Below are 27,992 nucleotides of genomic sequence, written 5' to 3'. Positions count from 1 at the left end.
AAAAAAAAAAAAACGTCTGTTTGTGTAAAGTACTTTCCTTTGGAACAATCTCTCTGTTTATATGCTCCCCAGCTTTCCTTCAGTGTAGAGATGAGCTCAAGCCACATAGTTTGGATGCAGATCTGAAATCTGCCTAAGTTTGTGGAGCACAGAGTATTTTGGGGGATTTTGTTTCAAGTCATAGCTATTTAAATATCACATCTTTGGCTCATTTCCCAAGAAATTTGCATTACTCACTTGTTTCTGTTCTATACATAATACCATTTTTCTGTAGCATATTTTATCTTTCAACATGCTTTGAACTAATCATTTGTAATGCTCTCTAATTCTCTCCCAGCATTACTGGAGTTGATCAGTTAAAGCAGTACCTATCTCATCACCTTATTGTTGGCAAGAACATAGATACTTTTTGCATGATTAAGCTGAGTTCCCTTACATAACTTCTTGCTTTGTCTGGCTCCAGGGCAACCCTTGAGAAAGAAGTGAACCACTTTGGAGTAGTCCCTTTTTGTTGACATGGTTAGCGCATTACATTTCTTTAAGCAATTCGTGCTTTCCACGTTTTGCAAAAGTTTGCAGCCTTTTTTCCCCCTACCTCAGCTGCTCTTTGGAATTTCTTAAAACAATAGGAAACATCTTGCATGCTTCTGGACTGCTGTTGTTTGGTTAGGCACTTATCAAAACAGCTGCTTTCTAAATTAATTTGGATTCAGAGTTTGTGATGTTTGCATGAGGATAGCAGGCTAATTTCTGGTAAATCAGTAGCTCTATATGCCAGAGAATGTTATACTAAATGGGATGTGCAATATAAATCTGAGCCTGTTTTCAAATACTTCCTACAACTTTGCATCAATATTTTTGAACCCTGGTATTACTTTAACCTTTTGTCTTCCTACTTTTCAGACTCCTAATTGTTCAGTGGTTTTTCCTTTTGAAGCCTCTTTCCCTGCCTCTTATTTTTTGTTTTTTCTTTGTTTTCATTTGGTCTTGCCCCACGATTCCTTGCTGCTGCAGAGCTGCTGTCTACTGGTGTGCAACGGTTGTCAGACCTGCGCACTAGCAGTCTCAGCTCCACCCACAATGACTCCCGCCCTAACTCCCCATTCCGACACCACTTCATTCCCCATGTCAAAGGTAAGGAGCCAGGCCTTTCCAGCTAGCGCCCTACAGAATGGAGATTTATTAGCATTCGGACAAAGCTAATAAGCTGTATCTCCATAAGGTGGCCATTGGCTGCGTAGCTCTCAGCATGCCTCAGAATGTGTCATTACACCTACAACTGTGTTAGACTGACATAGCATCTTCTCTCTGAGGAAATATGTCATTTCTAAGGGCCCTAGTTAAAGAGTCAGAATGTATATTGCCTATAATAAATATACAGGAAAGCATTATCATCAACCACTTAGAAAAGAGATGCACTGAATTTTGCTTATTTCCATAGCAGTCCATAATCCATATAGGACCCCTCATGTCCAATTTAATTCTTATTAATTCTGGATCCTTAAAATATAAATATTTAAGTTAAAAACCTCCCGCTAATATTGCCTGGATGAGGTCAAGCCAGTTGAGAGTACTGAATAAAAAGCTTTTACATCATGTAAAGATCAATGGCAACAAGGAAATTCATCACTGTTAATTATGACGGCACTGATTACTGTCTGACCAAATGTTATTAAAATCTAATTTTTTTTTTAAATCTAAAATTGTTCAAACTCTCTTCTGGGTTTTTTGGTTTTTTTGGGTGGGGGAGGGGGAGATTTGTCTTTGCTTTCTGCCCCTTCAATGAGCTCATTCCAGATAGTAACCTCTATTTCTGCTTCTTGCCTTCTGTGAAAGTTGTATTTTATTTTCATTTTTACTGGAGCAGAGGCCAGCTGGTGCTCTCATTTCCCCAACATGCTGGTGAAATGGAGAGTATCGGTTGGGTGAGGAGGTCACAATTTACATTCGCTGTGAGAGCTCAGGGAAGAGGCGGTAGCATGAGCTGAGCATATTTTATATTCCTGGTCTATTGATCAATGCAGACAGCATTGGTGTTACCAGTAAAAGAGTTTTAAACAGATTGTTGCCATGGTCTTTCAAGTAATGCTAATAGAGCTCAACCTTCCATTTCCCTCAAACACTCAGGTCAACGTTACCGATTTTGATCCTTGCATTTTTGTAGATTTTTTTATTAATATGCACCTCCAACCCATTCCTTCCAATTCTTTTAATTGTGTCACAGTAAGAAATCTCATTTCGTACTTAAAAGATGGGGACCCTTAAAAATAGATGCACTGCTCATTTCAGCATGCAGTTGATCCATAAACTTTGCAATTTCAACATTCTTTTGCTGTAAATCTAGATTAATGCTCACACTCCTTCCAATGGCACTTCTATTCCTTTTCCATTACTGTTAAGAGAATAGCTTTTTCAACAGATAACACAGGAAAACTCTCTTCATATTCCTTCCCAATTGTTTTCAGTCATCTGAAAAATAAGAGTCTTGGGGGTTAAATCTGTGGCTCAGCTGTCAATCCAAATTACCAAATAGGACTATAGGAAAAGGGCATGTTTCCTATAAGATAAATGTGTAGCAAAAAATAGAAGATTCCACCATTGTACCAGGAGATATTGTATACAAAACTTTGGCTTAAGTAAGATTCATTGGGCTAGATTCTTTGCCGGTATAAATCAGCATAGATCAGCAAGGGAGTTATACATCAGCCACAAATGTGGCACTTTGTTTCAATTTCAATTTAATTTTTTATCAAAGAGGGGGAAATACTTCACTGTAACTGATCCAAAAGAAAAATGTTTCCCTGTTTTCAGTTGGAGAACATGCCTTAACTCCACTGGGAGGTGAGGGCACTCAACACCTACTGAAAGCTCGGAGTTTCCCCAAGGATTGAACCCAACCTCAGTACTTAGATCCTGGGGAAAAGGGTACAAAATTATTTACAAAGCTCAAGGTACTGAATTCTACTTTGCAATAGGCCTGATTTTCCTGTCCCACCAGTGTAAATCCACTGAAGTCAATGGAGTTACAATGCTGCAAAGCCAGTATAAGTGAAGAGAAAAGTAGGCCTGATATACTGTACTGCACATGATTAACCTACAATAATCTGTGCATGCAGGTTATTTTACCTAAGAGGCTAACAAAGACATAATGCTTTACCTTTGCAAGCTGTATTCCAATTGGTCGGGCATGTAATTGGGCACATAAAGTGCTAAAATAATGAAGTCCAAGCATCAGACAAGCAAGGATTCATAATAGGGGTTAAATGAACGATGCAAATTATCCCTTTTGATCACTAACTCGCAGCACTCATTAGCTGAGGCTGTAAAAGGCTCATGATGATGGACATTTCATCATTAAATAGAATCTGGGGGCACATGTGCAATCTCTCTATATGCTATGTACTGTACGATTGTATGTGTGTACATAGTGTTATATGGAGAGATTATATAGTTTGCATGGTATGTTTTTTTTCCTTTACATTTCTTTGACATTCAAAATGTGTTGGGTTAGAGTGCATCATATGGTACATGCTGCTCGCTATTCCATATTTATATCTGAGCTTTTTGTTAGCCAGTGATGGGATAGGGCTGGGTATCCATATTAGATTCTGTACTCTGCCTTCCCTGTGTCATTCCTCTATGTCCAAGTACCTTTCCTACAGATCTGTGAAACAGAGCACAAGGGAGCTAGCATTGGATTCATAGGGTCTAGTGAGAACTTCATGAATATGTAGCCACATAAGGTGTCTTGTCTATCCCAGGTGTCTCCTTTTCAGGGTAGATGGTGGAGAATAGCTGCATTTGACCACTATGCTTCACATTCAGATATAATTCAGGGACAAAAAAAACCTCAGACACCCCCAAATGGGCATTGTAATCCTGTCTGGGAATACTTTGAAATGATAGATACACTTGGCCAAATTCAAAGGTGAGATGTAAAGTGAATTCCCATGCACTTGGTCAGACTCTCTGTCCTACCTACCAATCTGTAAGGGCTGTTGTCATAGCCACGTTGGTCCCAGGATATTACAGAGACAAGGTGGGTGAGGTAATGTCTTTTATTGGAGTGACTTCTATTGGTGAAAGAGCTTACACAGAGCTCTTCCTCAGGTCCTGTAAGCTTGAAAGCGTGTGTCTCTCATCAACAGAAGTAGATTCAATAAAAGATATTACCACACCCACCTTCTCTCTATTGTGTACGGGAATCTAAATTGATGTAATTTATATGCTGAAGAGTCAGAAGAAGGTACATTTTCTCTTCTTTAAAGTCCACCTTCCTGTTTGTTAGCACTCCTTGTGTGTGCATTATACCAACATAAACTCACTTAGGCCTGGTCGACACTTAAAATTTAACTGTCGTTAAGGAGTGACCTAGTTATACCAGTAAAAGCCCTAGTGTTGACACAGTTATATGAGTATAAGGCACTTTATACTGGTACAATGTATTTTGTTTTGCCAAACCAGAATAAGCTATACTGGTATAAGGACTTTTATGTCAATATAACTGTCTACTCTAGGGAAAGAGGTTTGCTGCTTTAGCTATGCAGCATATACAAGCACACGTCCATAGGCAAAACCTTGACCCCATTAGAGTCAATGGAAAGCTCCCATTGACTGGAATGGGGCCAGAACTTTGCCCCCTCTGCCTAGAATTTTTCAGAGCTCTTCAAGAGCATTCCAGAACCCCAGCAGGCTCATGGGTAAGCTGGGCCTCTGAGTTTAGAGGCCTCATTGCATGAGAGGTCACCTGCCCTCCCAAAATGTGCCTGGCACTGTAGTGGTGACTTTAGGCCTGTGTTACCACATGGGGCCACAGACACATCACCTCAATGTCACTCAGAGCACCATTCCCAAATGCCTGCATGTGTGGTACTGACTCCAATGCTCACAGGCTGCAGCAGACATTGAATGCTCTAACAGCCCTACCTGGAGGAAAGCTGTGCTTTGGCTCAATTTCCTGGCTTTCTGTTCCACATAGGAAGTAGAGGCCAGAAATCCTTACACATTGGTGAACAGTGGCTCACCACAGCCTGAGGAGGGCTGCAAGCTGGCAGGAGTTGTCCTGGCATGTCAGGGCAGTGGTTATTCAGAGGTGCAGAGACTCAGTTATAACTTGACCAGGATCTGGATGTGGCTGTGTATTTGTTAGTCTGTGCCTGGTTCTGTGAGCTTGGCCCTATTTCTGCATGTAAGTCATGTGGCAGGCACCATAAAGATCTGGAGCTGTCTGAAGTGGGGTTTCTTTGGTCATAGACATCCCAGAATGCACTGGGCTATGAGCCAGGCATGGGATTCCTAGACTGCTGGCTCCAAGCAAAGAAAGTAGCAGCAGTAAACAAGATAGAGGGCAGCAGGAGGATAGGGAATCTGCGCGAGAAAGGCATATGCAGGGCTGGTCTACACTAGGGGGGGATCGATCTAAGATACGCAACTTCAGCTACGAGAATAGCTGGCCGCGGCTCCCCCGTCGACTCCGCTTCTGCCTCTCGCTCTGGTGGAGTTCCGGAGTCGACGGGGAGTGCGTTCGGAGATCGATTTGATGAGACACGATAAATCGATCCCCGATAGATCGATTACTACCCGCCAATCCGGCGGGTAGTGAAGACGTTCCCACAGATTGCCATTCAGTCAGTGGTGCTTCTATGGGTGGGGCCAATGCTGGGCACAGGGGACCAGAATCATGCAATATTATACACAAGTTTTTCCTGACTCTAAATGGTGATCAGCTGATGCCTGAAGCATAAGGTTACCTGAGCTTAGGAGGAGGATTAGTGAAAGGGAACAGATGGAAATAGTTAAGAGAAGGGAAAGGTCTCTGAATTCCACTTCCCAGATGCATCCCAATGATTTATATAAATTAAAACCACTTCCGATTTTCTCCTCATCCCCTGCCTGTTAGAGTTCATATTCCTAGGGGTTTGTTTCCTTCAGTGCTGGCAGACTGAGGGTATGGCTACATTGCCAAAGAAAGGTGTGTTCTTAGCTCAGGTTAGCTGACTTGGGTTAAAATAGTAGTGACGATGCTTGAGTTCCAGCCCAGGCTCCCTAATGGGCTTGAATTTAAGCTGCTAACCTGAGTTAGAAGCTGAGTTGCTGTGTCTTCACTGCTGTTCTAACCTGAGTAAGCTAACCCGAGTTAAGAACACATCTTTTTCCTCAGTGTAGCCATTCCCTGAAGGGCTCCAGTGTGCTTTGTGGCTACATAACTAGAACTGCTGCAATGCTTTGGAAGTTTACAAAGTGCCACAGCACAGGTTTATCTTTGAGGCAATAGGAGACATGTTCCTTTGCAGACATGGAAGGAATCACAAACCACAAGCATACACGTAATGGCTGCACACCAGCCACGGGTCATCAGGGTGGATGAAGGAGCAGGGGAGTGAGTCCATTTTTACACATACATGCACACTTATATGCACACTTTTTTTTCCTTTATATTCCAAAGACAGACCGTAGAGACAACTTACACCCCAGAATTCTCTTTGTGATGTCCATTATGTATGTTACTCTGGAAGTATCGTGATAAGGAACATTTGCTTCCTGGAGCAGCATTCCCTAGTGCAGTGGCTTTCCATTTGAGCACCCTTCTCCCATTTGGTCGCATGACCCCTGATACCTGTTGGGGTTGAGGACCCCTGTCCTAGAGGTTTTGAAAATGAAGCGCACTATAGATTTCACTGGCTACTGCTGGGTTTTCCCATTCCATCATAAACATGTTCTCCTTTTTAGTTGAATTTCACGGCTGATTTCATTTATCCAGTTCAAAGAAATTCTCCTCAGCAAGGAGTCCCTGCTTTGTTTGGAGTCAGGAGAAAAGTAATTTAATTCTGCTGTAAGAATGACCCACCTTCTGGTCATTACTGTTCAGATGATGTCCTGCATGTCTCGCAAAGATGTTCTCCAACAGACCCCCAGATTGAGGTCATTATCATGGCTTGGGTCTCAGAGCTGATAAGGAGCTGATAAGGATATGTTCTCATTTCATCCTTATTTTTTCCCGGGCTGTGTGTTTACTTTTTCCCCCCCTGTCTTCCTTGCAGCTTCATTCTACATAGGTATGTCATGTCTCACCCATGTGATTATCTTCATGCATGCTGGGTGGGTGTGATGGCTTTTTTTCTCACCATCTCAAAATCTGCATGTTTTTCTTTAACTCAAATGCTGAATTAACAAATTTTCCATTGCTCTGTCTAGCGAGATGTTAAATGGCAATAGACTTAATGTAATGATGTTGCGGTCATCCCTTACCCTCTGGGTGGGAGGCTGGCCAGACTGCCTCACTACATCACCAAATTGCTGCCTATTATCAGGGGAAATTAGGAGACCAGGTGTTAGCATCCTGAATCTGACGCCTTGGCTACACTGGCGCTGTACAGCGCTGCAACTTGCTGCGCTCAGGGGTGTGAAAACGCCACCCCCGAGCGCAGCGAGTGCAGCGCTGTAAAGCACCAGTGTAATCAGAGCCTGCAGCGCTGCACGCTCGCTCACAGTGCTGCAAGCTATTCCCCTCGGAGAGGTGGAGTACATACAGTGCTGCGAGAGCTCGCTGGCGGCGCGACTACACTCGTGCTTCACAGCGCTGCCGCGGCAGCGCTGTGAATTCCCAAGTGTAGCCAAGGACTCAGTCTATAGGGCTCTGGCCCTCAGGCAGGGCAGGGCAGAGCAGTGGATAGTTCAGGGACCCAGACCCTCAGGGAGGGTAGGGCAGCAAACTGTCTAAGAACTTAACCCCCAGGCAGGGCAGAGCAGTGAATAGTCTAGCTCTGGAGGATGGTAGGCTAACACAGGCCTCCTGGCCTATTGTGGGGTCTAAGGGGTCCCAGCCCAGGGCCCTAATAGGAGTAGAGTGTTCTGCCACTGAGTCAGCAGGGAATCCAGCCGCAACACACTGACCTGGGTTCAGGCAGCAACACAGCCGGACTGTAGTCTGCTGGCCCTGAGCTACTTCCTACTACCCCTACATTCGGTACCTTGGCTCCATGGGCGTCCTCAGCCTCCTCGGGGTAGATAGGCAATGGCAGTCCTGGGAGCTCCCTTGTGAACACAGGTTCCTCTAGGAACAGGGCACTACTTGTCTCAGCAGCCTGCAGCGAGCAGGATGCGTTTGTCTCCCTCGGTGTCTCGGCCCCAACTGAGCTGGAGGCTCCGCCTTTTATACTTCCTGTCCCGCTTTCCCACTTCCAGCAGGCGGGACAAGTCTGGTCTGGCTCCACCTACCTGGGCACAGGTGGTGGTTCCTCCCCCTCTGGGTCAGAGGGAGGCCAGACCGCCTCACTTCACATAACCATTTATGGACACTATTCAAAGCAATATGTAAAGATTTAGGGCAAATGCTGTGTCAGAATATAGTTTTATTTGCCCAGAAATTCTTCATTCTTTTCACTCTGTATTATATCATATCACATATATGATGCAGAGCCAATATAATTTATGTGTTGTTCCTATTGGTGCTCTTCTTGCTAAAATACTAGTGTTCATAAACCCTTTTTTCTTAAGAGCTGTCATGGTCTAAGCCTCTCAGCAAATCAAGCTATAATTCTGTATAACTCTTCTCAGCAAATTTTTAGGGACCATCATAACCAGATTGAGAGTAAATGATCTGTTGTAACACAGAACTCCACTTTCTCAAATAGCGGCTGCTGCTGTAACAGTATCAGAAGCTTTTACGCAGCACTATAAGGCTGTGGTACAGAAGTGCTGTGAAGTGCACCATTCTCTGCAATAGTGGTTAGGGTTTCCCTTCTATCCACAGAAGCGTCATTCATCACTAGTGACAGGTGTCATCTGTGAAGCAACAAGTGCAAGGAGACCTGGTTCAATTACCTGGTCAATGGGGTCTGTTATATAACTTATTAGTTATATCATCTGGGTTCCTAGACATGGGATTGTCCAGCACAGTTTAGTCAATGTGATTGTGCTCACTAATTTCTAGTGAATATAAAAAGGGGTGTAGATGGGATTCTTCAGGTTATTTACAGAACAGTGAATTATTTATAGAGGCACTAACACATTCACATTCTTGCAAAGCCACCCTCAGCCTTACGCCAGACATGGCAGTCAATGATCTCCAAGGCTCTTCCATGCACAGAGAAAAGAGGTGGTTATAGTGGCCTGAGCACAGGATTGATAGTGAGAACCAGAACTCCCAACCCTGGTTTGAATACTAGTTTCCAATGGCTTTACTCCAGTCACTCCTCTCATATCAGTTTTCCCATCTGTCAAAATGGTGATGACGCTATGAAAGTCAGCCATGTCCCACCTTGATGCCATGTTGTCATCAACATTCAGCAGGTAAAATGTACCTCTTGACAGCAAGGTGTGGATTGCAAGCTTCACTCACAAAAAACCCTTCATTTTAAACCTGCTTCTCTGCTTGCTGCAAGACTGCATAGTTCAAGAAGTCTCTTCTGATTACCCTTTCTCATTAAATGTTTTTCCTGCTAAATGCACGACTGCTCCCAACCAGTGTGAGCAGGAAGAGGGAATGACATGTCTGCATACAAGTTTAAAATATGTCAAATTAGCTAGGTGTTGAGATTTACAGTGGGGGTGGTAGTCTACAGAACACTGATCTTAATAAAAAGGAGTTTATAATGTTCTAATAGAAACAAGTTTCTATCAGAAGCCAACATAACCAAAATGATATATTCCACAGAGCGTGACTTCAGAACACAATATTACGTCCTTGAATTGCCACACACACATAGCCATAGCACTTTAAATAACCATGCATTCTGCTACTCCTAGCTGATATGTAGTTTTCCAAATTAGCCATTGGCTGAACAGTACTCAGCAACACTGAACCTAAAATAGAAGAACCACAGCACATGGAACATCTGATGGCACAGCACATTTGGGGACTGTGTAACAAGACCGGGCCAAACGATCATAGTGGTACATATACTAGTTTGCACATGCATTTGTATGGACACATTTTGTGCATGCAAATCATGCCCAAATACAGTGTTTGTACATCAATTCATCATGTGCATAGACAAGTCATAAGGCTGCAAATGACTTCCTTAAGCACAAGTGGAGGCGTCTTGGAAAATTTGGCATTTAAACACATGCCTCGCTTAGAGTAGCATGTACGGTGAATTGCCTTGCTCTTCTGCTGCATTTTCAGCTCACTGGCCACCCTTCTAGTAGTAGTAAAAAAAAAAAAAAGGGGGGGGGGAATAAAAATACTTTTATCTGATTATTGGATTTATAAAGTATAAGAAAGGTGCTTAGCCAACAGCTCTGGGTGCCTTGCCATTACTTAGAAATACAGGTTAAAGTTCACAAGAACCCCTGGACTGGAAAACATGACCTCTTTTGGGAACTGCAATTCCACTGGTTGTCAAATTTTAAAGCCCACTTTTCCTTCTCTCTTATTCTCTTTTGACTGTCTCTCTCAGTTCCGGCTGGCATTGGTCCCCTTCTACGCATTTAAAAAACAGAAGGGGCTTGGTTCTCCCGTGGAGTCATTACATCTGTGTAAAGTAAGTGCATGGGTGTTCCATTTTGATTTGCGAGCACTTCTCGTCCACTTTACGCAGGTGTAAATGATGTCACAAGGTACAGGAGAGTGGAGCATCAGGGCCAAGGTTTCCTTAGTTTTGGTTAGTGTCCCTGCAGCCATGTGAATGGGAACCTTGCTCTCAAATCTTGATGTCTTGGGTGGGAGGATAAGCACTGCAGTGATGCCTCTGGCTCATTTCAGCAACCTTCAGGGTGCCTGGGTTAATATGGTGGATCTGCTGGGAGGGGAAGGAATGTTCCAGTCAGAACAGTCGTATAATGAAGACCTAAGTTTAAGAATTTTAACTCCTGTGTGGCTAAGCTAATAGAGTTGTGGGGAACAATGCTCTGAGATGGCCTAGGTGACCTAACAGCTCTTTTCCTTCTGTAATGTCTGTGCTCCTTTGATTTAGGGAATTGTATTCCAGCTGCCAACATCTGCTTCTACATGCTTGGAAACCAATTTCATTTTGGGTTTGCATATCAACTACTATACCACATACCTGTGACTTATAACCAAAACTGTCAATCTCTGTACTGAACCATTGCCAAATAACCTTCCATTCCTCTCTCCCGTCCTGCCCATCTAACCACCAAGCTGCCAACACACAGCTCCTACATGCATGCCGTCAGAATGAATGTGAGCTGCTTAAAACTCAACTCCAGTCTGAACGTCAGTCTGAACGTGAATCTCGGTCTCTGCAGGAATATTGAAAAGCAAAGTCATCCAGTGCTAGTCAAGTCTGTTGAATATTGTTTGTTTTTAGTTCTGCTTTAAACCTCTCTTCCTCCCTGGAGTTTTTGCGTTGACCGTCTTTTGGTTGGGTTTTTATTATGCTTGCTTCTTTATCGCTCTCCCTTTTCTCATTTTGTTTTCTCCATTCTTCTCATTGGAGGCAATGAGCCGTCCAGCGGTCGGAACTCCCCTGTCCCTTATCGGCCAGACAGCCGCCCTCTAACTCCAACTTACGTTCAGGCCCCTAAACATTTCCATGTTCCAGGTAGGAGCTGGCACTCTGTGTCTTGGTGTCCTGTCACAGTGTAGAATGTAGCCTTTGTCACCTCTGTCTTGTCTCCATTATTTCACGCTGTTTTACTTGGTATGCGCACACAGAGTTCTGATCACAGGGACCTGCTCCTGACCTTGCTGAGAGGAGTCTTGTGTTTAGCAAGTGTGGAGGGATGGATTGTGGCTTTATCTTGCCCTGTGCTTCAGCATTAGAAATGGGTTGTGGTTCAGTGTTAGTCAATAGACAGTGAGCTGAGCATTTAGGGCCTGATCCTTCTCACTTCCCCAAGCTCTGAGCCATTCTTGGAAGAGTTACTCCTGACTTATACTAGTGTATATGAGAGGCGAATGGGGCCTGGAGCAGTTATGATGCTCTCCAGCAAGAGCAGTTAAATCTAAGCATGCTCGTGATTTTCATATCTGATAAAGGCAACTCCTGACTTGCTTTGTCTTGAGCAAGACCATTCCAAGTTAGGTCTTGGTTGTTTTTTTTTTTTAACTGGATGAGAAAAATTCTTTTTTTGTTTTTGTACAATAACTTGACTTCCCATGCAAGGATACATAAAGTCAACATGCCCTGTTTACAAAGAACAGACTGTTTTAAGTCAAATTTACAACTTTTCCACTGTGGAAAAGTTTCCTGTTCCTGTATTTAGATGGAATGAGGGAAAGTCTCTATTTATAACTTTCCAGTGTAGGCAGGTGGGAATCTATCGCATGACTTAAATACCTTGGTAGCGTTTACAGATATGTTATTCAAGTAGAGACAGTGGTCCTCTAGCGGGAACAAAAAATGCCTCTGTGTCTCTGTGTTCTGAATTTGCCTAGTTTAGTCAGTGATGTAGGGCATTGTCAGGCAGGATTTACTTTAATTTTCATAGATGTGTAAGGTTCCTTTCCTTGATACCAAAGATAAAGTTGTCTCCTTTAGCACGTTCATTGGACCCATGATGTGCATTGTATGCTTCTAAACATTTTCTGTGACAGTTGTGCTAATGTAAGCAAAATCGATATTATACAATAGCAAATGGTTATTTTGCAATGCAGATTTTCAGCCCCTAATAGAACTCATTATGCATAATGGGATTCTGATACTTGGTTTTTCACTGTAGCATTAATTTTGGATCACCTTGCCTGTTGTTTTTGTGAAGAACTTGTAAGTTTTTTTCAGAATGAACCTTTGCCTGTTACTAAATCAGCATCTATTAAAAAAAAAAAATCCCAGTTCTTGAAGAGGTTGCCGTAGAAATACTGTGTAAGAGTTTTGGGGGTTGCAGTTAAAATCTAATGCATAATGATGATGTGCTGTACAATATTTGTCACATAGAAATGCTTTTAATCTGTCCATGTTGTGGTTTGGTATTAGCACTACGTTAGTTAGCATTGCATGGAGCATCTCTCTGGCCCAGTGCAGTACAATAGTTGGCTGTTCTTCAAAATGGCAGACTAGACCGCATGGTCAGTAGGTTTTAATGTGAATTGTAGGTTCACTGCATTGCTCTACGCTCTGTCCAACTCATTGGTTGGAGAGGAAATTAAGCTGCTATTGCTGAAGCACAATTTTCCAGAATGTAGTCATTTGGGGTTGCTGTCCCCAAATTGCTTACATAGTCACCATCAAAATATCTCCTTTGCTTGCATTTCTTCTATAACCTTTATGTTACTAATAAACTTCTAAGTATTTAAAATGAATGGCTCGTGACTTAGATGCATCAACATGTTGCAAAATAAATGGCAAAAGATTTCATACCACATGTCTGTGACTTTTCACCTGTTCTAGTATTTTCTCGAGTAATCCAGCTATATGTAATGCTAGAGTTAGCTTTCTGGCTTCTTCCTGTGCTAACTCCTTGGTTTAGTGTGTCTATTGGTTTGGTGTTGGGGTTTTTCTTTTATTCATAGCTGAAGTCTTCCCCATATTCACACATTTCTGCTTTTTTAATTCCACAGATCAAGGCATCAACATTTACAGGAAACCACCCATCTATAAACAACATGGTAAACCCTCTTTCCTCTCTGTATTTTCTAAGTAGGAGAGTCTGCTCAATTAAACATTTGTACAGCATAGCAGAAAACACTCAGTGTTTCACGTACACATTACAAATCGGAAATATTCGTTTAAAAGCAGCTTTTATTGGACAGATTGCAAATAAAAAGAATGAGTGGAATCTTGGCCCCAGTGAAGTCGATGACAAAACTCCCGTTGATTTATATGGGACTAGGATTTCACCTTGTGTCTTTAACATGATTTAGGTACCGTACCTATTCCCACAGGAATTCATCATGGTAAGACTGATTTTTCAACAGGAGGGTCTCAGCCTATATCATATTAACTTTTGTTTCAGGCAAATAAAGTACAACTCTTTGCTTCCACCATAAAGATGGAGATTTTTATTGGCAGACCAGTATTCCAAATGCAAATTTGCTAAAAGAGCTAAGAACAAGTAGAATTGTTGAAAGTGTTGTATGCAATGTATCTCTGGGGAGGCTGATTTGACTGTCAAAGCCAATGGAGCAGCTTTGACAGTCAAATTTGTTTTTCCAATATTCAGTTTCATTGCTACTTTAAACCTCTTTCCAAGCTGCCCATTGTTTTAGCATTCCTCATAATAATAATAATGATGGGACCAGCCAATTGATTTGCCACTGCCTGATGCTATGGAACATGGTCCCTATTATTACTGAATTAATTCACTATTGCCTTCTGCTATGAATATAGAGTGTTTAATAGGAAAAGGCTTTTTTATGTTGGTAAAGCACATGTGACTATACTTCCTGAGGGAATTCTTGCATTTGCCTTTGGAGATCCTACACAAACCCGTATAGTTTCTTTGTAGGATTAGTTAACAGATGGACAGAATCATAAGTTTTAGATGAGCAGCTAAGAGAGAGCAGCTGAGCTCACAAGGAGGAAAAAATAGGGAGACCTAGATTAGAAACCAGAGTCCCATTACTGCAGATTGAGCCTCTTTTTTAAAAAATTATTTTAAACCATATTCTCATTTTAAAAAATTTCTTAATATTATTTTTTGGGGGGTTTATGGTTTTAATGTGTCTTCTCACCCTCTCATTAACATGTGAATGTTTAGCCACTAACCTCACCAATTCTAATATCGAAGTACTGTTTGAAGTCATGCTTTTGTTATCCCCTGACCAGCTTCCCCAGATTTCTGTATGTTCATGCATAGAACCTTCCCCGTCTTAAAATTGCCAACATTCCCAATACACATTAAGGCAGATATTTTCAAAGCGGCCTAAAGGATTTGGATGTGAAATTCCTGTTAATTTTAATGGGAATAAGGGCATTTCAATTCCTTATGTTGCTTTGACAATCTCAGACTAAAGCCGTAAACATTAAAATGTAATGAATCTGTTATTGAAAAACATCTGCCCTCGGCTTCCTAGTTGCTTGTCTTAGCAGACGTCTTTCAATGAAAGTAGGTCCAGGAATCGTCTTCTAATTTGATGGTCAAAAATAAAATGACTTAACTGAGGCTGATATTTTGCATTTTAGGCAGTAACCAGGGTGTTTTTAATACAAAGTAAAACACTCTATTTTTTTAATTTATTTTTTTGGTCGAAGGTCAACAAATTAAAACCACAATGCACATCCCTGCATTATATGATCATTTAAAAAGACTTTGGCCCAGATTTGAATTCTAGATTTGTGCCACACTACTGAGATAAGACTCTGGAATTCCTGATGAGGTTTTTTTTAAATACTGTATAGTACAGTGGTAAATTTCATTTCTGAAGACTATCTCCCTGCTGAGTTGATCTGAACAGAATTTAACATTTATTACTAAACTCAAGCTCACTTTTGTTACTGAACATGAATGAGTTACTAGATGCAGCAGAGAGGTTCGAGTGATAAACACCTTTCTCTACTTGCTGCAGACCCCTTCGCTGTTGCAATTTTTCACAGAAGCATAGGAAATGTTTTTAAATGTGGTGGAATTAAAATTAGTGCAACTCCACTGAACTATTCCTGGTTTCTTGCCCTAAAGGGAAGACAAGCCAGCACACTGAAGTCTTCATTAAGGATCAGCTATCGTCAGGAGATACAGCGAAATGCTGCTTGATGTATTTGCCTGCGTTCCCTCTATCTGTCTAATCATTCTAACAGTGTGCTACTCCAGTGAAATCCTGTATTTTGTGAAGGGGGGAAGAGCATAAATTTGATTGTAAGACATTAATGAGGGGAAGAAGTACTGCAAGCTGAAACTAGGAAGCCAAAAGATCAGTGCATACACTTTTAATAACTGAACTGCTGTAGAGTATGAAATATTAACAAAGTAAGGAAAACCATGACACTGATGTAGGCTATAACATAGCTAAGTTCCCCTGATTGCCATCTAGATGCAACTGCTTTGGCAGCACAGAGCAAGTCCTCCGAGGATATCATCAAGTCCTCCAAGTTCCCAGCAGCCCATGCTCCAGCACCCAACGAGATACCAAAGATTGAGACAGACCACTGGCCAGGTCCTCCCTCACTTGCGGCTGTAGGTATGCAAAAAAACAATGAACTAAGTGACATGGATTAAGAGGTACATATAAATAAATTAGACTAATATTGAAACTGTAAGCTCTCGGGGGCAGGAACTGTCTACCTCTGTTCACCACATAGCACATTGAGGCCTTGAATCTGATTGGGGCCTCTGTGCACGCCTGTGCTATAAATAATAATAGCAAAGAAAACAGGTCTCATAAAAGAACTTTGGGACTGTTAACATGGACATTCTCCCATAGAGGAGATATATATTGTTCAATTGGCTATGGGCGGTTCAATGTCTTGAATGCATCATAGAAGCCTGACTTCTTTCAGTTATTATTTATTTCACCTTCTAGTTCTATGCTAACAGTAAATATACTTGTAAAGAATGTCATTTCTCTTGCCATGTAGCTTTTTCTGTGGCAATGATGAGCACTGTGAAGGAACAGTCATTGCATAGATACCTTCTGAATGAGACCATCGTAAAAGTTGTGTTTCCCATCTACGCTGTATCCACAGAATGTATATCTTTCTTTTCCGTGTCATTACACTGCAGTGTCTCATTCATTGCGTTTTCTTTGAATCACATACACAATCATTTTTTTAAATTTGTCTTTTTCTTTGTGCTTGTGAAGATTCCCGACCAGGAGGGATGCTAGACAGCTAATTTAAACATTACTTCTTCAGAGATGCACAAAGCAAACTCTTTAGGTTGGTTATTTCTGTTTTGGGTGAAGAGTTTGACACTCCACAGTACGTTCCGTGTAGCTGTTCATAGAACCATAACAAGGGTTAGGAATTCAGTGGTTTGAGATGAGGCAAATAATATGAATGGCTAATGTAGAGGGAATCAATTCACTAGAAATAGCTTCTACATGCCAATTGAAACTTCACAACCTGTAACATCAAATCGATAATTCATGGGTATTTTTAATATTTCATTATAACACCAATGATCATTATAACGTAATGTGTTATTTATCTGTGATGGGTTCCTAGTTGACCACTTTGGTCATCACCTCCCAGTCCATTACCCACCTGCCAATGGACTGTATCTTGATTGTTACTATTTTAAATAAAATTGCTTCATACATTGGCTCTCAGGTTGTTTATTTTTCCTGAGAAACTAAACATGACTCTGCAGAAACTATATTGGCCCTAATGCATTCTGGGCTTTTCTGTACTCAGCAATAAGTGTATCATTTACATATTAATTAACATGATTAAAAACAAAATCTTGAGTCTGTGTTTAGGTTGGTTGCCTGATTTACTGAGTCTGATGTTTTCCATACAGAGCTAAACTGGACCAAACAATTAAAAAATAAAAAATGTGTATTCCTACTATTCTGCAGAAAACTCTGCAGAAAGACTGAGCAAAATGGCATGTCTAGCAAACAAATTTTAACCTCTGTAACCTTTTAGCTACCTCCATGCTAGCACCATTTTACAGTTCCCTGTATAATATTGTGTTGAATTTAAGCATCCTAATGGTTCAATTGCAGGGTTTGGTTTTTACTCAGAAACTCACATTTGATTATAATGAGAACTTTGACTGAATTAGGATTGATTGAAAAATTAGTCAGGAATTCAGGATTTGGCCCATAGAGGGAGACTACTGCTGTCATCAGAACTGCCTGTAGCCATGTTATTCAGCCTGTTCATGACTATGTTCTAAAAAATCATTGAACCTTATTTTCATTTACACTACAGCTGCTTTACTTTGGCAGTCTAAATTGGCCACAAAGTGGATTGAATAGAATTCATACCTACTTTGAGTCCCCTCCATGCTGTCAGAGTGGGGTAAAGTGGCCTTAGTGTAAATGAGAATCAGGCCTATTGTTCTCGGCCATTCTGGTACATGGACCAGTGCTTTTAAGATCAAGCCTCTGTTAAGCTGATTGCAAGCATCTGTGCTAGGTCCTGGAACACCACTGCTGCTCCCCTTCTATTCACTTGTGCGTGTGCTAAGCAAATGTGAAGCTTTAGCTACTCCAAACTCCAATCTTGCAGTGGTGAAACTGGGACTTCAAACAGCTCCAGCCTCATTACTATGTAAGTGGGTTCTGGAATAGCCCAAACTCTATTTCTAGTTAGAGCATGTGCATATCTGTGGGAGGTGGGATGCACTGCCTAGTGCAACCAAGGGCTTCTAAGCCTAAATTGATAAGGAAGCCTAAAGAGTTTGGGAACCAATGTTCTGTTTAGTATAACTTCTCACTGTGGATAGTGCCAGCACCCTTCTGGTCTCACAGTGGGTGGACTTGCTCAGTGTTCATTTTGGGTAAGGGTGGATTTTGAAAGGGCTTTGGAAGCTACTGGCAATCTTTGCATTTTTTTTATTTAGCAAACGAAGTTAGGTTGTACTATGTAGTAGACCTTAAGTCTTTGGTGTGGTGGGACTGATATGAGAAAGCTCTCTTTGTACCATGGTTTTATGGAAGCAGGAGCTGACATGAGACGCAGATCAAGTGGCAGAGAGGAAGAAGATGAAGAGCTCCAGAGACGTCGGCAGCTACAGGAGGAGCAGCTCATGAAGGTTGTTATAGCCTTATCTTAATACTATTTCCGAATCTTCAGAATCCTCCACTGTGCACCATGGACAGACTTTTCATAAGCAATTTCAACTGTTTTAATAAACCAATCCACCATTGTATTTTGTTTATATATTTTTTTCTCTTCCTATTTATAGCTTAACTCAGGTCTGGGGCAATTGATATTAAAAGAAGAAATGGAAAAGGAGACTCGCGATAGGCCACCTCTTTCAGCCAGTCGTTATGATTCTCCAATTAATTCATGTAAGCAACAGAGGTGAAAACCATCTCTAAGTGGTCCATGGAAGCCCACATGGTGTGTGTGCCTGGATACTGGGCTTTCACTCCTGAAAAGCTTGGTCTATACCTATTGGCTTTATTGTTTAATCTAGAAATAATACTAAATTGAGGATTTTAGAAGGAACTTCTTGGAGGAATAACTCTTTATATACATGTGTGATGTAAAGTTTGGCCCTGGTAACTGCACTGCGGACACTTCTCACAAACTAGTGGGCTAGCTTATTAAATTACCACAAACTAAACACACCTTGCCTAAACTTGAGCTTCACATAGCCTTTTAACCTTTCCCACGGGGGAAGAGGAAATCAGCAATGCCTTAGAGAGCAGGGCAACACATTCCAAAGTGCTGGATCCTAGCGAGTCAATGTCTGTCTGTCTAAGCTAGCATTTCAATTGGATGCATTACATTCCAGAGAAAAGGCAAAAGTATCAGCCGTGCTTAACTGTTTGCTTACAGGGAGGTCAGTGATGCAGCCAAGAGTTTTTGGCCTTTTTTGTAGGTATATTTTTAATATATTCTTTTATCCCTGGTGCACCTATGTGCCCTTCTCAGAGCTCCAAGGATTATTCCTCATGTGTTTTCTTCATTCTCCTTGCCCTCAGGGCCTTGCATCGTAAGTCTGCTCCAAGCCAAGAAAAGTCAAGAGCAGCTCCCTGTGGAACCTGCCATTGCCATCCTAGTGGATGGCTGCACAACAAAATAAGACTCTCTGTTCTTCCCCGTTGTATGAGGAGGCTGTCTCTACAGCACTGCCAGCCCCTATTGGTCAGGGAGAGAAGGACCAGGCTAGGGCTCCGATCCTGGTCACGGGGCTGGGGTCTTTCTAATAATATCAGCGCTCACAAAGATGAGTAGATGCACTGGCTAGAGTGTCACCTTAATGGAAGCCTCTCCGTGCCCATCTGTACCATTACATCAGTGCTAATCTGCAACACCTCTGCCTTTTGTGTGAGATCTGTGGACTGCTGGTCAGACAAATTTGTGCTTTCGTCGGCATCCCTTATCCCCAGAACATCTTGTCCTTTGTACCTCCTCCTGTTTTTTTTAAATGTCTCCTTAAACCAGAGACTGCAAGGGCAACATTAGTGGGTGGCCGAGGAAGTGGAGAGGGGTGCTAATTGTGGGGAAGAGAGAAGAAAGTCCCTGTGATGGAAAATGAATTACAATGTTACCTCCAGAGGTGCTGCTGGAGGACCACATATATGACCACCCGCTTAAAATTGAAAGCCAAAGAAATGCCTTCGTGCCGCTGCACTTTCTGGCATCAACTGAGACGTTAAGCAGAAGCACCATGATACCAGAGGAGAGGCTGTTTCCTTGCTATTTTAGATGAAATCAGGAGTACTGGAACCTGTCGGATGGTCATGCAAGATTTCCTAACACAGTTGGGATAAGCTTTGGAGCTAGATGCTTAGCCAAGCCAAAACCCCCAACTGGTTGAGGTTCAACCATTACTACTCACTTGAATCCTGCTCCCAATGAAGTCGTGGTTGGGTACATATTTGGCTCTTAGCCATGTTTTCAATGTTTGCTTTCCAAAGTCAGTGCTGTTTCTCAAACTTCATTGCACCGCGACCCCCTTCTGACAACAAAAATTACTACACAGCCCTGGGAAGGGGGTCCAAAATCCGAGCCCCGCTGCCCCGGGCACGTGGGCCAAAGCCAGAGCACTGCCGCCCTGGGGGTGGGGCCAAAGCTGAAGCTCGAGGGCTTCAGCCCCCAGTGGGAGGCTGTAACCTGAGCCCCCACCGGCGAGGGCTGAAGCCCTTGGGCTTCGGCTGCAGCCCTGGTTAGTGAGGCTCGGACTTTGGCTTCAGCCCCAGGCCCCAGCAAGTCTAACGCCAGCCCTGGTGACTCCATTAAAACAGGGTCACAACCCACCTTGGTGTCTCAATCCACAGTTTGAGAAATGCTTCCCCAAATGTTCTGACTTTGAGTTTCCAGTGGATTTTTGGTGTTTTATTAAAAGACTTTTCTCTCCTCCCCATTCAGCCTCACAAGCCTCGGCCTCCAAAACCTCCTCCCTCCCTGGCTATGGAAGAAATGGACTGCACAGGGTAAGATGGCAGGAGTGTGGAGAAGCAGAAGGTGGAGTTAATGTTCAGTCTGGGTATTTATTTCCCTGTCGATCCCATCAGGTCTCTAAATTGGATCAATCTTTCTTTTAAAACTAACATCAGTAGAACAAAAGCCACCTGCTACCAAGAGCCTTGCCCTTCCCCATTGACTAGATTCTGCTAGAAATGTGTACCATGCAGCAAGACCTGAGAGCTGAAGGCCTTTGTATGAGAAATACCTGCACACTCATGCATATGTGAACTGTGCATTTATATGACTGTGTTTTCCTTCCTGTTACAGCCGGTGTCTACAGACTTTGGTCAGTACAATAGTTATGGGGATGTGAGCGGTGATGTTCGAGGTAAGGCTGAGTTGGTTTTTTTGTTTTCTTGTTTTGCTTTGGTCCCTGAGTGAACTGTGACACTCGCTTTGGTTTCTGCAGTTCCTTTTTAAGGCAGCAAATGTGGTTGATCTCCTGTCTGCATCTCAGTTTTTACCCCGTCCGGTAAACTCCAGAGTTAACTTAAAATGTGCAGACATTTGTCAACATTTTTTTTTCCAAGCCACGTTATGGGATAGATTCTCATTTACAGCAAGGATCTGTTCTAGCAGTGCAAAGGGGTCTCAGTGCAAATGAGAATCAAACCGTATGTATTTATTCAGGGATGTGCACTGAGTTCTGTTTTGCTATATTATAGAGCTGCAAATGATACACCATGGGCAGCATGGTCTGGAATCATGAGCCACAAGGTTAGGAACCAGGGAGCGCTAAATTCTAATCCCAGGTCTGCCGCTGGCTTGCTGTGTGACTTCGGGCCAGACGTGTAACCTGCCTGTGCCCCAGTCTCCTCCACAGTAAAATGTGTTGATGATTAGCATTTACAAAGTACTTTGAACACACAAAGCCCTAGACTCATGCTCCGTATTGTTGTGGTTTCTGTTGTGAGAAATGTACCAGTGAGAAATGACAGGATGCTGTTACAAAGGATCTGCTGCTCAGGGGTGTGAGCTCTGTTTCTTAGTTGACAAATGAGTCTGGGACTGCAGTGGCCAACATGTCCATGTCTCGGGTTCATTCTGAAAGCTCAGGCACATGAGTGTATTGGGTCTGGTTCCCATATCAGCTATGCTGGTGTAAATCAGGAGTAACCCCACTGGCTATGATGTGTATAAGTGCTGAGAGTGAGACTGGAATTGGGCCCTTTGTATATATCACTTGCCATTACTGCAGTTTGTCACAAGTTGCATAGATTATGGCACGCAGGTGCCAAAGCATGAATTGACGCAGGATATCACAGGGGAGCTAATCATCTCCAAAGCAGGAGAAACACTTTGTCCTTTTAAAACATTTTTTTTTACTTCACCTTTTGAGGGCCAGCCTAGTCGCTTTGGAGGTCGTGCTGCCAGTGACAGTGCTCCATAAACTGGCAGCCTCCAGGAGAACCACAGGGCAGTGGCAACATGACATGCCTCTTCTTGGAGTAGCCTTTTGGGGCCATGAAGAGAGTCCTGCGTTGGCCTCTCCAGCCAGGGAACGTTCCTGTAGTATGGGGAAGGAGAAGGCAAGGTGTCCTTCATTCAGCTTTTCAATTATTAATCAGGCCCTATCTGCACTTTAACTGGTAAATGAGCATGTAAAAAACGGTTAGTTTTAAACAAGGTTTGTGTTCCCATGAATCACATTTACTACACGGTTAGTAATGGTGACCGCTAACCATGTGTCACCCAAGACAGTGGGCTTGGCTGGCTCATCAGTGTCTCAGGGGATAACAATATTATTTTCTGCTCATACGGGTCCCACAACCATGCTGGTGTAACTGGACTGGCCAGACTTTCTTCCTCCCTACTCTTCGGTAGAACACTCCAGAATGCTTTGTCCCATGTGCTGCTGGTACTGCCCTGTGTACCTCCCCACCCAGTACTCAGAGGTGCTATGATATTTCCATAATGCAAACATGTGGGTGTTGATGCTGTCAAGGTTGACACATGGTTGCATTGGGCAAAAAGCTCATGAGTGTTCACAGCTCAACCTGTTTGTTGTAACAGGTCAGATGTGGGTGTCATGACCTGGCTACAAAAACATGGCTGAAGTTGTAATGTAATCTTAGGCTTAGAAAATGGATGGGACTGTGAACTCAGGCATCATTACATGATGCAGCTGGGTTTGCTGAGCTGCCTTCTGCTATTTATTGTGGTTTCTCCCATTTTCTAAAAGGTCTTAATGTTGGGAAATCCCAGGTCCTAGTGCCAGTGAGGTTAACTGCTTATCTGACAAATGAAGAACCTCTTGGGATAACCTTCAGTGCATTCAAGCAGAAATGATGGTCCCATGTGTGTGGACCAGGACTGTAGAGGTTCTAGAGGGAAGGATCCCAACCATTTGTGTTCACAAATGTAGCATTTAGGAGTCTCAATGAGCTATCCTAGACCTGCAAAGCATGCCAGGTATTTCATAGCACTTCATAGCCTTGTAGAATGTCAGGAGATGGATGAATCAGTCAGTTGATGGAAAAGCCTACAGGATGAAAATCAAACCAGCTTCTCTGGGCCTCATCTGTGTTAAACAGTGCAGAGTCTACACTTGTTTTCTTCTCTCTGACTTGTGTGGTAACTTGTTATACACATCAGAACAGGAACAACTGGTACTTTTTAATATCAGCAGTTCTATTGCATATGGAGGCAGACAGTCCTCCTTAGTACTAAAAAGTCAAACAGCAAATTCTGCATGTGCTAAAGGCTTTAGGGATTGTTCAGATACATGTTCTATGTATCAATAGGCATGTACTGCTCCAGACATGATTATACAGTATTTCTCAAGATGGATCTAGCCAGGGATGGACAACTGGTCTGGTACATCTGAGTTAGTTTCCTGAAAGCGCTCCTATTCCCTATGACATTCTCTTCACTGCTCCTAGAATGTGGTTTATGTTGGATATTCAGCTCTCCTCTGAAGGGGCACTGCCCAATGTCCGGCATAACAGCATGCAGCAGAGTAGCTAAGTACTGCATGTATATTTTGTACCCCATACACAGAGAATATGAACTTACTTTCTGTAAATGTCATGTTAGGGGATTGGGCCTCTGGCTAAGGTTAGTTAGGATTTCTGGGTTCTGTTCCCAGCTCTGCCATCATCTGGTTGTGCAGCTTCGGACTTTCAACGGGAGGTCCTGTAGCCCTCTTTGACAATCTCACCTTCGATCCTCTCCCTACTGTAAAATCCATAGAGCCGGCTAAAACAATTTGTCAGGTTCTTTTTTTTTAAATACCTTTTCAAACAGTCTGAAAATTTCCATAAAAAATGTTTGTATAGTTGGAAACGTTGCGATTTTTGACTCGGTGAAAGTTTCCCAATTGAATCGAATGGATTTGGAATACGCTTTTTGTGAGGTTTCCCCCAGGCCCATCTACAGTAAGACTCTGTGGCTCAGGGATGGTTAGAAAAGCCCATGAGAGACAAACAAGTCCCTACTCTTTGCTCTGTGAGGCATAGCAGTACTGCAGTGCCGATAGGAGTGCCATGTTGGCTGATGTGGTGGGAGTTCAATGCACTTGCAGAAACTAATATTTTGATGGTGATTTATTTTAAATAATAATTTGCACTTTTGCACTTATGAACATTACTTGAATTGGCCCACAAGAAATATATTTCTACTAGCTGTGCCCTAGTGTTTATATTCTTTACCATAACGACTTAGGACTTGCACAGGAAGAGTGTACTGATTTAACTAAGGCTGTTGATTAATTGCAGTTAACTCACGCGATTAACTAAAAAAAAATTAATTGCGATTAAAAAAATTAATCACGATTACTCACACTTTTAGTGGCACTGTTAAACAATAGACTACCAATTGAAATTTATTAAATATTTTTGGATGTTTTTCTACATTTTCAAATATATTGATTTCAGTTACAACACAGAATACGAAGTGTACAATGCTCACTTTATATTATTTTTATTACAAATATTTGTGCTGTAAAAATGATAAACAAAGATAGTATTTTTCAATTCACCTCATACAAGTACTGAAGTGCAATCTCTTTATCGTGAAAGTGCAACTTACAAATGCAGATTTTTTTTTTGTTACATAACTGCACTCAAAAAAACAAAACAATGTAAAACTTTAGAGCCTACAAGTCCACTCAGTCCTACTTCTTGTTCAGCCAATCACTAAGACAAACAAGTGTGTTTACATTTACGGGACATAATGCTTTCCACTTCTTATTTACAGTGTCACCTGAAAGTGAGAACAGGCATTCACATGGCACTTTTGTAGCCAGCATTGCAAGGTATTTACCTACCAGATATGCTAAACATTCGTATGCCCCTTCATACTTCGGCTACCATTCCAGAGGACATGTTTCCATGCTGATGACCCTCATTAAAAATAATGTGTTAATTAAATTTGTGACTGAACCCCTTGGGGGAGAATTGTACGTCCCCTGCCCTGTTTTACCTGCATTCTGCCATATATTTCATGTTATAGCAGTCTCGGATGATGACCCAGCACATGTTGTTCGTTTTAAGAACACTTTCACTGCAGATTTGACAAAACGCAAAGAAGGAACCAATGTGAGATTTCTAAAGATAGTTACAGCACTCAACCCAAGGTTTAAGAATCTGAAGTGCCCCCTAAAATCTGAGAGGGATGAGGTGTGGAGCATGCTTTCAGGAGTCTTAAAGGAGCAACACTCCGACACGAAAACTACAGAACTGAACCACCAAAAAAGAAAATCAACCTTCTGCTGGTGGCATCAGACTCAGATGATGAAAATGAATATGCATCAGTCTGCACTGCTTTGGATCATTGTCGAGCAGAACCTGTCATTGGCATGGACGCATGTCCTCTGGAAGGGTGGTTGAAGCATGAAGGGACATATAAATCTTTAGCGCATCTGGCATGTAAATATCTTGCGACGCCAGCTACAACAGTACCATGAGAGTGACTGTTCTCACTTTCAGGTGACACTGTAAACAAAAAGTGGGCAGCATTATCTCCTGCAAATGTGATTGGCTGAACAAGAAGTAGGACTGAATGGACTTGTAGGCTCTAAAGTTTTACATTGTTTTATTTTTGAATGCAGTTATTTTTTGGTACATAATTCTACATTTGTAAGTTCAACTTTCATGATAAAGAGATTCCACTACAGTACTTGTATTAGGTGAACTGAAAAATACTATTTCTGATATTATAATATAAAGTGAACACTGTACATTTTGTATTTTATGTGGTAATTGAAATAATGTATTTGAAAAGTAGAAAACATCCAAAAATATTTAAATAAATGGCATTCTGTTATTCTTTAACAGTGTGATTAATCACGATTAGTTTTTTTAATCGCATGATTAATTGCGATTAGTTTTTAATCGCTTGACAGCCCTAGATTTAACTAATGTATAGGATGTTGCACTGATTTAATTAAGCCAATTTCTAAACCAATGTTATTGAATTGGTACCGTTTTCTCATTTGGATAAGGCCTTAGATTCCTTCTCCCTTAAATTTTTCCCTTGACTTCAGTAGAAACTGGATCAGGCCTTTGTAGGGTGACCAGATGTCCCAATTTTATAGGGACAGTCCCGATTTTGGGGTCTTTTTCTTGTATAGGCTCCTATTACCCCTCCACCCCCTGTCCCAATTTTTCACACTTGCTGTCTGGTCACCCTAGGCTTTTGGATTCAAGTCAATCAAAAAATCTGACATTATCCCCAACAACATCAGTACATCACATCAGTTACAACACTGTAGATTGACTGGGACAGAGAGACTGTTATCTCTTTCATGCTTAATTATAAAATAAGCGGAGATGAGTTACTGGAGCTAATGCACCGTTTTGTGAATTGATAGTAACTATCTTCCGATATCTCTGAGAAGCATCAATAGTATCAAAGTGGTGAACAGCAAGCTGATGTTTGCTGGAGGCTGCAAACTGATCTGATATTGCTTTCGCTGAACAATTAAAATATTCTGTTTGGTGTTTGTGACCAATCCATGTTCTTCCGCATTCTAATGCTGACGAGATTTCCCTTTGCTTTTCAGATTTCCAGGTAGAGTACGGGTTTTCATCCATCAACTGACAGCAGAGATAAAAACATCCACTCTGTCATTCAAGTCTGAATTACTGCTACAGGGAAGGGTTTTTTTAAGACCTTTGTTTCAGTTTATCTGCATGTTTAAGCATAATCAACGATGTAGACTTGTATCAACAAGGGTCAGGTACAGCTAAGATGCTTCCTGGTACAGCCCCAGAACTGTATGGGTGAGGACGCCCGCACAACAGTTTTGTGACCTGCTTTGTAAAGCTAATTGATGTTGAAATGAAAATTATCTGTAGTGGTTCCTTCTTGGCATCTGAGCATGGGTTCTCTCTCCCCATGTCTTGTCCCAACCAAGGGTGGTCTAGACACATTCCTCTTCCTTCTGGGGGCCCCCGTCTTCCATACTACGAGCCTCAAACTCTCCCTTTTTGTCTGTGGCTGTGAACATGGAATTCACCCTCCAGCTGAGATGGCTGGCCAGTGGCCTCCTATGATGCTGTCACCATAGATCTTCCAGCAGTAGATGCTCTTGCAAGTGCCAGCCCCTCCTCTCCAGATCCCCATGACAACTTTTTGCCATTGCATATCTTAATGAATGTTCACAATAATATGTATTTGTACAGCACCTAGCACAATGAAGCCCGAAAATGGTTGGCCTGTAGGCGCTATTGCAATATAAATGCTAAATAATGATTATAATTTAATACTTGGGCAAATTGATTATGTACTGTATCAAAGACTGATCTGCAGTGAGAGGATAACAGATTACAATATATATTTATGTCGTGCCATGCATTATGCTTAAAGTGTGGTTATGCTATGAACAGTAACTATGTAAAAATGGCACTTTCTTAACCAAGAGCTGCCTCTTGTGTGCATTCCCAGTAAAATCTGCCTATTGTGACAAAAATAAGTTGATACGACTTTTTCACCTGCTATCACTGTAGAGCCAATACACCTAGCAGAGTGTACACTGGATCTATTCATGCTGGTACATGTTCAGCAGAATTGTTCATTCAATGCAGGATTTAACTCCCGCTTGAGATCAAAGAATCTTTTTCC

General features: G+C 42.0%; 1 protein-coding gene across 4 annotated transcripts in view; it reads left to right on the top strand.

Moving 5' to 3' along the window:
* The window catches only part of ABLIM1 (actin binding LIM protein 1), a 210,613-nt gene that overhangs the window by 168,921 nt on the left and 13,700 nt on the right, over window positions 1-27,992 (top strand). The window contains exons 13-20 of one of the 4 annotated variants that reach the window (XM_026651127.1): window positions 11,400-11,504; window positions 13,463-13,510; window positions 15,872-16,018; window positions 18,449-18,540; window positions 18,694-18,799; window positions 20,829-20,893; window positions 21,195-21,255; window positions 26,932-26,939. In XM_026651127.1, the coding sequence (XP_026506912.1) occupies window positions 11,400-11,504; window positions 13,463-13,510; window positions 15,872-16,018; window positions 18,449-18,540; window positions 18,694-18,799; window positions 20,829-20,893; window positions 21,195-21,255; window positions 26,932-26,939 (632 nt within the window). The remainder of the gene's footprint in view (window positions 1-11,399; window positions 11,505-13,462; window positions 13,511-15,871; window positions 16,019-18,448; window positions 18,541-18,693; window positions 18,800-20,828; window positions 20,894-21,194; window positions 21,256-26,931; window positions 26,940-27,992) is intronic. The other 3 variants (XM_026651129.1, XM_026651131.1, XM_026651133.1) reach the window with 3 other exon arrangements.

The sequence above is a fragment of the Terrapene carolina genome, unplaced genomic scaffold, assembly GCF_002925995.2.
Source record: "Terrapene carolina triunguis isolate 2854851 unplaced genomic scaffold, T_m_triunguis-2.0 Scaffold95, whole genome shotgun sequence".
In the NCBI taxonomy this organism is placed as follows: domain Eukaryota; kingdom Metazoa; phylum Chordata; order Testudines; family Emydidae; genus Terrapene; species Terrapene triunguis.
This window is presented reverse-complemented; position numbering and strand designations above follow the sequence as displayed.